Source organism: Haliotis rufescens, unplaced genomic scaffold (genome assembly GCF_023055435.1).
Source record: "Haliotis rufescens isolate VD_foot unplaced genomic scaffold, xgHalRufe1.0.p SCAF_30, whole genome shotgun sequence".
NCBI lineage: Eukaryota > Metazoa > Mollusca > Gastropoda > Lepetellida > Haliotidae > Haliotis > Haliotis rufescens.
Genome location: NW_025964002.1, coordinates 3,837,251 through 3,847,788, shown reverse-complemented (window position 1 = coordinate 3,847,788; position 10,538 = coordinate 3,837,251). Strand labels below are relative to the sequence as shown.

At 40.1% G+C, this 10,538-nt stretch overlaps 1 protein-coding gene across 1 annotated transcript; it reads right to left on the bottom strand.

Annotated features, from left to right (window-relative positions):
* Window positions 1-7,075: 7,075 nt before the first annotated feature.
* On the bottom strand, window positions 7,076-9,719 carry LOC125371737 (toll-like receptor 4). Its single transcript, XM_048380456.1, has one exon. The coding sequence runs from the start codon at window positions 9,470-9,472 to the stop codon at window positions 7,613-7,615; it is 1,860 nt and encodes a 619-aa protein (XP_048236413.1). The 5' UTR covers window positions 9,473-9,719; the 3' UTR covers window positions 7,076-7,612.
* Between the last annotated feature and the right edge of the window lie 819 nt (window positions 9,720-10,538).

Sequence of the window (10,538 nt, the reverse complement as noted above, 5' to 3'; positions counted from 1 at the left end):
ATTACATAGTAGACGTATCAGTACATTTTAGATGTGTCAGTGTATATTAGATAGGGATTTATCCCTATTTATGGATCCAAATTTCAGAGAGAAATTTTATGTTTTGAAGATCATTTATTATGTTAGCATATCAGAAACATGTACATTTCAGAGCTCGACTTAGCTATATAAAACTTGCACCAGTGCAACCTATAATTGAAAAAAACACCCACATATCTATGTCTACATGCATAATGAACATGTCAAAAAAAGACTAACCCTTCCTTTTCCACACAAAATCTACCTTTGAACACACTCAATATCATACTCATTAACCATACTAATCCCCGTGTTACATGCAATTTGTCATCCTTTCGTAGGCTTGACATCAAACTGTGGGCACTTAAAGATTATGTGTACATGTTCCTCTTACGTTTTCAGCAATACATCGCGAATTTATGCCATACTGGCAGCCGACCGGTGCGTGTTTTAACTTTGATAAATTTATGAGGCCAGAGTGCAACCTGCTTGTGTTTGGTGCAATTTGGTTTTCATGTCAATATGCACTTGGTGCAAGATAAATCAAGTCCCTTAAGTAGAGCCCAGCATTTGTTTACGGTAAGACAATGCATGCCGTTCTCTTCGCAAGGAACTCGGTCTCACTTCGTGTGGCAAAGTCGATCTACGCACGAAATAACTTGTTGCAAATACAAGTAAACAGGAGCATGATCTTACTGCTGTCTGTGTGAAATCTATACTTCATTTTTTGGGGTGTGTATCCCTTTGTATCAAGTATCAGAAAGCGCAAGTTTTGTATTACGTGTTGTATATCCAAACATTCAGATACACACTACGCAGGTCTGACCAAGGCGTCCCTACCACCCCCTCCCCGAACACCAGGTGTTCCATGGCTGTCTGTGTTTCTGCGTGTCTATCTGTCTGTGTTTGTGTACATATGTTAGGCAACACCTTTGTTTCTGTGATTGTGTATAACATTGGTATTGCCTGTGCGGTGCTATATATCTGTACAAGTACCCTGCACCCAACGCCTTATATCCGGGGTATGTTACTTTTCAAAACATATTTTTATGCACTCTAACATACACGACTGCCTTTGCATTTTTAAAGTTTGATGTGGAGTGATTGACGATCTCCACTCACTCGCCCGCCCGCTCGCTCGCTCGCTCCCTCCCTCCCTCCCTCACTCCCTCACTCACTCACTCACTCACTCACTCACTCACTCACTCACTCACTCGTCAAGGCTCAAACGTTCCGCCAGATATAACAGTGGCTAGCAGCAATTTTGAAACCAGATATTTTAACATATTCGTTTGTAGAGGGAAGAAAGTTTTTTATGAGCTATAACTTGTCTGGATGTGTTATTTATTTTCCGCGAAACAGTTAGCAGGTATTTATGTCTTGGACTGTGCACGGATTGTAGTGCAGTCGTATGGTATGGCCTTGCATGCTTCTTTGTCTTTGCGATTTTTCTCATTTTTTATGACGTAATAAGGCAGTGAAATACTGCTCTTTAATCTACAATAAATATATCTCCCGTTACAAATATATTTTTCTCTCTTTTTCGGTTTTTTTTTCCTTCTGTCATATATTGCCAATTTGGAGTAATGTATCTGCACTACTACGACTACTACTGCTGCTGCTGTTGCTTCTGTTACTACCACTAATGCTTCAAGCTGCTGCTGTCGTTACAGCTACTGCTGCTACTACTACTACTACTACTACTACAAGAACTATTATACAACAACTACAACAACTGCTATACTACTACTACTACTACTACTACTACGAGAACTATTATACAACAACTACAACAACTGCTATACTACTACTAACTACTACTACTACAACAACTACTACCACCTCAACACAACCTCATTCAACGCACAACAACACGTCGCACAACACAGCTCATCACAAAAAATTCGCAACACAACACGATAAAACACACTCAAGAACAAAATCCCAGTGGGCGTATATGTCCAATAACCATATCTTAGTACATATAGTACACTTATAGTAGCTTATCACACAACACAAGACAACACAAGGTACAACTTCACAACCTCATAACACATCACACAACACCACACAATACAATCAAACACAGGTCCGTTACTACGCTACAATCGTCTCAACCACAAGACAGTACATCCCTTTTCTTTCAATGAGGTCCCGCATGCCCCAAGTCTCGTTGCCGTGGAAACAAAATGTCACTGGTTCCATAGAAAGAAAGTCATTGAGAAACTCAACATCAGATGCTGGTTGCGAACAGCGCGGCGAGGGAAAGTGTTCTGCTTGCTGGGAAAAAGTTAAAAGAAACTTATTATTTAGCAGACACCAGAAAAGGACCCTATTGCTGTTTGATGACGATTTCGTCAGTTTGTAGTCTGTATGTTTAATTCGTCCTACCTATCTGAAAACAATTTGCTGATCATTGTTATGTGTGCAGGTCATGTCAGATTTGTTTGGAATATTCTCTTGTGTTGATGTGAGAGTTATTTTTTTTTCTTGCTGTTTGGAGTTTAGCTGTTCAAAAGTTTGAAACTTAATAAATCCCGTGAAGCTCTTTGTTCAAAAGTTTGAAACTTACTAAATCCTGTGAAGCTATTTGTTCAAAAGTTTGTAACTTCAATAAAACCTGTGAAGCTATTTGTTCAAAAGTTTGAAACTTACTAAAACCTGTGAAGCTATTTGTTCAAAAGTTTGAAACTTACTAAAACCTGTGAAGCTATTTGTTCAAGAGTTTGAAACTTACTAAAACCTGTGAAGCTATTTGTTCAAAAGTTTGAAACTTCATTAAAACCTGTGAAGCTATTTGTTCAAAAGTTTGAAACTTACTAAAACCCGTGAAGCTGTTTATTCAAAAGTTTGAAACTTAATAAATCCCGTGAAGCTATTTGTTCAAAAGTTTGAAACTTCAATAAAACCTGTGAAGCTGTTTGTTAAAAAGTTTGAAACCTCATTAAAACCTATGAAGCTATTTGTTCAAAAGTTTGAAACTTACTAAAACCCGTGAAGCTGTTTATTCAAAAGTTTGAAACTTAATAAATCCCGTGAAGCTATTTGTTCAAGAGTTTGAAACTTAATAAATCCCGTGAAGCTGTTTGTTCAAAAGTCTGAAACTTCATAAAAACCTGTGAAGCTATTTGTTCAAAAGTTTGAAACTTCATTAAAACCTGTGAAGCTATTTGTTCAAAAGTTTGAAACTTACTAAAACCTGTGAAGCTATTTGTTCAAGAGTTTGAAACTTAATAAATCCCGTGAAGCTGTTTGTTCAAAAGTTTAAAACTTCATTAAAACCTGTGAAGCTATTTGTTCAAGAATTTGAAACTTAATAAAACCCTTGAAGCTATTTGTTCAAAAGTTTGATACTTCATGAAATCCGTGAGGCTAATTGTTCAAAAGTTTGAAACTTCATTAAAACCTATGAAGCTATTTGTTCAAAAGTTTGAAACTTCATTAAAACCTGTGAAGCTATTTGTTCAAAAGTTTGAAACTTACTAAAACCTGTGAAGCTCTTTGTTCAAGAATTTGAAACCTAATTAAACCCTTGAAGCTATTTGTTCAAAAGTTTGAAACTTCATGAAACCCGTGAAGCTATTTGTTCAAGAGTTTGAAACTTAATAAATCCCGTGAAGCTGTTTGTTCAAAAGTTTGAAACTTCATTAAAACCTATGAAGCTATTTGTTCAAAAGTTTGAAACTTCATTAAAACCTAAGAAGGCATGTGGCGGTCAGGTGTTAGTCTTCATTCAACAACTTCAATCATTCAGGTGAGTATAAAGATGGCACATAGATGCTGATGTAAGTTCATAGATTGATGTAGAATGCTGATGACTCCCTGTCGGTCTAGGCGCGGGCCGAGTCGATAGTTTAGGTGTTCATGTCTTCGTCTTGTTCACTGGGATATGTTGTAGGGAGGATATTCAATCATGAACATGCAGTCAAACACCCTGACTATTTCCAGTGTATGCAACAAGGCTAAGTTCAAGTGTCTATATGATCAGAAGCAAGGCTGTATTTCTTCGTGCTAGGGAATTCCCAGGGGGTTCCCCAAAGATGTAGAAGATGTCCATCGGTATTTACGTCTTTTCAAGATTCAAGAATACGTGAAAAAAAGTATTGACGTCAAAATGTGTCGTTCCTACGCTTCATATAAGAAGGGACCCGTTAAGATCCGGGGTAGAATAGGTCTTCAGTAACCCATGCTTGCCGTAAGAGGCGACTAACGGGATCGGATGGTCAGACTAGCTGACTTGGTTGATGCATCGTTTCCCCATTGTGTTGTTCACGGTGTCAATCACTGGATTGTCTGGTCCAGACTCGATTATTTACAGACCGGCGTCATATAGCTGGAATATTGCTGACAAACCAAAATCAAACGCGTCATAAATGAACTTCATTTTCCCGGTCATGCGACCGGACACGCGTCCAGTGGAAAAGTATTTCTTGTAAATGTCACATGAACAATGATTAAATAATAAGCTTAGTGTAAATAACAAGTTCCTACATTTTATTCATATGTTGTCTTTCGGATAAAAGCCTCTTTCTCAGTTTGTTCTGGTTGAACATCACGTGGTACAAGAAAACATATTCCAGGAGAGCCTGGGTCAAGACTTAACACACTGTACGTGTGACAGTAAAGTGATTCACTCGGTCACGTGACTGACTAAATCCGTTCTTAGTGGTGTAAGAAGCGACTAACGGGATCGGGTGGCCAGGCTCCCTGACTTGTTTGATGCATGTCAACGTAAGCCAATTGCTCGGATCGATGATCATGATGTCAATCACTGGAGTGTCTGGTCCAGATTTGATTATTTACAAACTTCCGTCATATAGCTTTAATATTGCCAAAAGCGGCGTTAGATACAAACAAATCTTAGTTGCGGCCTGGCTGATCTAGTGTGTCATCGTACCCACCGCAACATCGATGTTCTCAGTAGCGGCATGTGGTATGCACGTCTAATGAGCAAAGTGAGTTTGTGCGCGAATGCTCTTTAACGCTTCTGACAGCACTGCTTTTGTTATAGCAGAGCAGCCTGTGAAAAATCTATCCGGTCGTTGATAGCACCAGCAAATTGATGAGCTACAACCAGGTCAACCGATTATACTCTAGTCGACCCTTAGCAATCCCAACAGAAGGCCTTGTTGATGGCCTGACGATATAGATCACAACATACCACTCAAAGACAATATACCTGATCACTTATTGTTTAAAATGTAACATGAGTAAACTATATACATTGTTTTCATTTACAAAGCGCGCATAATGTCTCAAGTTGCGGAAAAACGAAAACTATGATTGTAGCTGTATTGTACGTGCGCTTCGTGAAATCTTCAGCCACGCGCCGAGAACTGCTGATGTAAGGGAGGCAACTCGGTATGAACTGACCGAATCCGTCTGCAGTTGATGGAAGTGTAGCATCTTTTCATTCCATTGGTTGACAATCTGTTCATGATGTGACGTTAAGACTGAGGTAACTGGTGAACACAGATTTAATGATCGGGAAAACAAACGTGTTTGACCTGCAAGTATGGAAGATGCGACTCCAATCTCATTAAAATCAGATCTCAGTTCTCGCTACCGCTAAATTCATCCGACCAATCAGAGCGTCGCTTACCATATCCCGAAAGTTGCAGTCGGAATGTGTTTTCTAATCATGCATCCTCGAAATATTTAATAGAGGGTATTCCGAACGACTGTTACAGGTTTTATAGCTATACCCATACAATCTAGGCCATCTGTAGCCATTCCAGGATTTTTAATCGAGAATACGTCAAAATATGTTTTGAAGTGTAGTCGCCAGTTTGAAACTAGTGTCATAAAGCTCGAGAAAGCTGCCTTCTGATTGGCTAATGTCGATTTCTTGTCAGTCATTTCATTGGTCGGTCAAAGTTTGCGAATGGTCGTTCTGTCCTCATATCTTTGTTTAGCGGTAGTCTAAGATCTGATTTTTAATGAGATTAGATGCGACACGGAAGTTACTGTGTTGCAAAACGAATATATTCCTTGAACGTTTTTAGGGGGCACGGGTGGCCCAGTCGTCTGAGGCGTCGCGATTCGCTGTGCAGAGTTGCGTCCCTTGGGTACGCCAGAAACCCATGATTGTGGGTTCGAATCCCGGTTCGCCCCGATTATGTTTCTAGGTTTGTCAAGACCATACCCGTGCTCGTGGGTTTCACCAAAGTGGTAAACGTCTGAGACCTGCATCACTTCGGGCTTTCCTCCCACACTAAGCTGACACGCCGTGATATAAGCGTTAAAAGCGGTGTTAAACCCAACTCACTCACTTGAACGTTTTTTCGTTACTTATAAGCGACAGAGTCTCTGCACTTGTACACAACAGTTGTAATTCAAAATGAACATATTATCATTTGTCTCAACAAAATCAGTAAATACACTATCATGTCACTGGATGTTCTGGTTCATCGATCACTTGATTGTCTGGTGTGTATACAGAGTGAGGTCGCATGGCAGGAGTAGTGCTGTGCTGCGTCAGGCAAAAAACATTTACTTTTTTATGTAAGTTGTATGAATGGCGGGTGCTCCATCTTCGCGAACACCTGGCGTCATCACTGATTTCAGTGGTCCATTCATATAATTTTCACAGCTATTTTACCTTTTACGCCAAGTGGAATCTATCGGTGGATAATCTAGACTGGTTATTCTCATGCACTGACAATTTATATTTACCATTGTAAAGAGACGGAACTGAAGTTTATACTGTAACATACAAAAAACATTTAAAAGATCAATCTACTAACTAGACAGGTGTGTACAGAAAACAGTTTGTTTCTAAAATACATCCCAAACAATATCATTAATTAATTTTTATAACTACACAATAGAGAGACTGTCTGGGACACTGAGAAAAGCGGGGTAAAGCCCTACTCAATTACGCAACAGAAAGCTGCAGTTGTTAACTATCAAAGGTATCAAAACCACAACTACAGTCCCAGCCTAACATGGACAAATTAACGCCACGATGATCTTCCTGTACTGAATATAACTAAACATAGAATACTAATAGGAAACTTACAGAATATAATATAAAAATATCACAAATTGTGCAGTAATCATACTTTATTGACAGGCGCATCACAATTGCAAAAATGAATTCAGTTCATCTTCGCATATACAGTGAACATATCGAAGGTGACTCTGTCTATCTGTACACTGTTACAACGTTCAATCAACCACGTCCAACCAGGCATGTACCAAACCCCACTATGAATAGGTAACCCGTATACTTCCACTCCATATCAGGTCGCTGTCAATATATTATTTCTAAATCGAGTTCAACACTTACAAAACTTACCAATCCTACGTGTGATTTCTTATTCTGCTAAAATTCTCTGAAATACGTCGATCCTAAAAGCCTGGCACTTGAAATGCACTGCGAACATATATGGAGATAATTGCAATCTGTGAATGTGGTCGTTATAAAGTCAAAAGTCCTTTGGGCGTTTTTCATACATTAAGAAGAAATGACGAGTTATATCCTAAATAGTGTTGAAGGTTGTACCCAACAGATTCACGCTATTTCTAGGATACTATTTTCTACACCCCAATGGCACCATTGTCAGTAGCTTAATGCGAAGGTGGTGTTCTTTTAAGCATCCGGAGTTGTTGAATTCTTGGCACGGCTTTTCTTTGACGTGGTCTTTAGAAGAAACTGGATCATATCCCAAAAGTATCTGTCCGCGACATTCAGTACAGTGAACAGTTTTAAACTCCTCTTCAGGGTAGAGTCGATACCATTTAAATCAATTTGTTCAAGTTTCACAAACACCAAATGACATCTCCTTTCAACAATACTCTGAAAATAGGCTTGTCGTAACATCTCCCCGCACATTCGAGACTCCACAAAAGATTTGGACAGAACCACCAGAGTTCTTCTGCTCTTTTCTGTTTTGTCAATAATTTCGTCGATGGTGAAGGCCCCCGGCCGGAAGTCACGCCCTGGAACACACACATTTAACTTCCGGGTTTGCGAAGCATGCTCAGTAACGTCAAAGACATCGATGTCTTCTAACTTGTATAGAAGATTGTCCACAACCCAGTCCTCGTCTTCTTCAGAGGCGGCGATGAATACGTCATAGTTCTTGACGGTGGTGTCCCGGGTAGCCATTGGAAGAAGGATGTTACATCTTGTCAAACACAGAATCTGAATCAACTCCCGATTGGGGAATAATATGCAGAAGAGAATCACGGACAGGATGATCAAGGTGACAGCAGCACAAATCACAGTGGGATACGCCCAATGGGAATCGTCCACCTCACAAGGAAGTTCATCCAAGTTGAACTCTTTCAGACGAATCCCTTTAAATGATTCAGGGGTGACACACGTCATATTTTCAATATATTTATATTTCACCATATTTGGTTTAAACACAGAACCAAATTTCAGTTCAGTCATAAACTTCTTCATGGCGCAATCACAAGATATCGGATTGTCCCGGATATCAACAAAGGCTGGCTCCAGACCTGAAAGTGTCTCCATATCATCCAGCGTTATATGTGTGATGTTGTTGTAGCGAAGGTCTACGTATGTAGACTCAACTAATGTAGTGACATGATACGAAAAATCCCAAAGCGTTATAACATTATGAGATAGGTCTAAAACCTCCAGCTTCGGAAACGAAGTCCTGAAGTTTTGAAAGACCAAAGGCAGTTTGTTGATCAAGTTATGCGAGTAATTGCAGTGTGTAAGAGACGGGTAGTTGCTGTCCTTAGTGAACACTTGAAAGTGACTTTCTGATAAGTATCCATTTTGCGTGTTCTCTATGTCATGAAGGTGCCAGAACTTACACTGAATCCCCACCGTATTTAGGTTATCATTCACTTCGGTTATATTGTACTCGTTAATGTCTGAAAGGTTTCCTCTTAGTACTATTGTGTTGTTTCTATAAACGTACCTCTTTATGCTGTCGCTCTGTCCACATACAAAGGATTTCGTTGCAGGTCCATTGAAAACCTTAAGAATATCCAACGGGTTTTCAATAAATACGCATTGCTCGATTACAAACATCTCAAGTTCGTCCGGATAATCTTCAAAATTACGCAGATAGTTTTTGTAATAATTTTCAATGCCGCAATTTGAGACTTTTAATCCAATCAGACCTGGTGATTTGAACGGCCAGGGAAGCGATATATTAACACCATCTACACAGCGGATATTTAGATGGTAAGTCACATTCACACTGTTGCTAAGTGTCCAATTTCTCAGATCGTCAAACTTCCATTTGATGGCCACATCGTGTCCTATGTCACAGTCAACCACGGTGGTGTTGTTGAGTATCAGAGAACACACGGAGCTCCAATTTGGTGGAATCAGTCTGATGGAACTTGTTGAAGAATTTTCGGTTTTGATACCAGCTATAGCATAGACTGTTACAATGTATAATAACAACACTTGGCTGCCATTTGCCTTGATGAACGGGGGCCAATAGTACGATGACGCCATTGTCATTAAATACGGGCTTGTCCGGGTATGTGAAGAGAGTTGACCCTTCAAATCCGACGCCAGGACTACAATCTGTCAAATCTCCAGCTCATCTTTCACCGTATCTTGCATTTGTAGTCAAAAGAGTTAATACAACTCAAACAGGGTTCCTATTCAGTGTTAACTGAGAGAGAATTGTGTCTTCATCACCCAGTCTAACTGCAGACACAAACGATAGAGCAACGTTTTACAGCAAGCTACACTTTAAATGAGTCTCATTGCGTCTCCTGGTTCAATGAATAAGGAGTATCCGTAATACCCATTTGGGGCCCATGTTTCACAACCACAGCCCTGTCACCAATATTGGGATGGGAAGATGTACAAGGAAGGGCAGACGCTGGAAACACGACGTGTTTCGCGGGCTGCTCTTCACAAGTGGCGACCTCCATTGCTATACTGTTTACCCGGCGCTAACAAACGTGGTCATCCAGTGATGGCGGATGGTGTTAAATCCAACAACCCATCATTATGCACTGCTTCAGATCTATTGTGTCACACAGAGAGACGGAACTTTGTGAACGTAACGACAGATTATATAGGGTTGGTAAACAACGTATCTGGGTAGGGTTTTGGTATACCCAAATCGAAATTAAACATTTACGTGAATACGAAATACGGATGCAATCTAGCTGTATTAAATAGTTGTATATTGAGAGAGCGAAAAACATTTGATCATTTTAATTGCAAGAAATGTTTTTGTAACGTATGCAGCCAGAGTGATTGTGTACAGAAGACAGGATTTTGACAAACATTGACAAAAATGGCATACATTATGACTGCGCGCACTCGTATCAACGAAAAACTCTGAGGACAGTTTTAGTCATAGTCATTTACTGTTTTGTCTATTCTGGCAGCTGACAGGGGACTTCAGGGGATGCACCTCACGCACACTGGGCTGACTTGAAGGCGGAGGTGCGGAGCGAGAAAAGGATAAGTGGAGAGTGGTGCGGGGTGATAAGTGGAGAGTGGGGGCGGGGTGATAAGTGGAGAGTGGTGCGGGGTGATAAGTGGAGAGTGGTGCGGGGTGATAAGT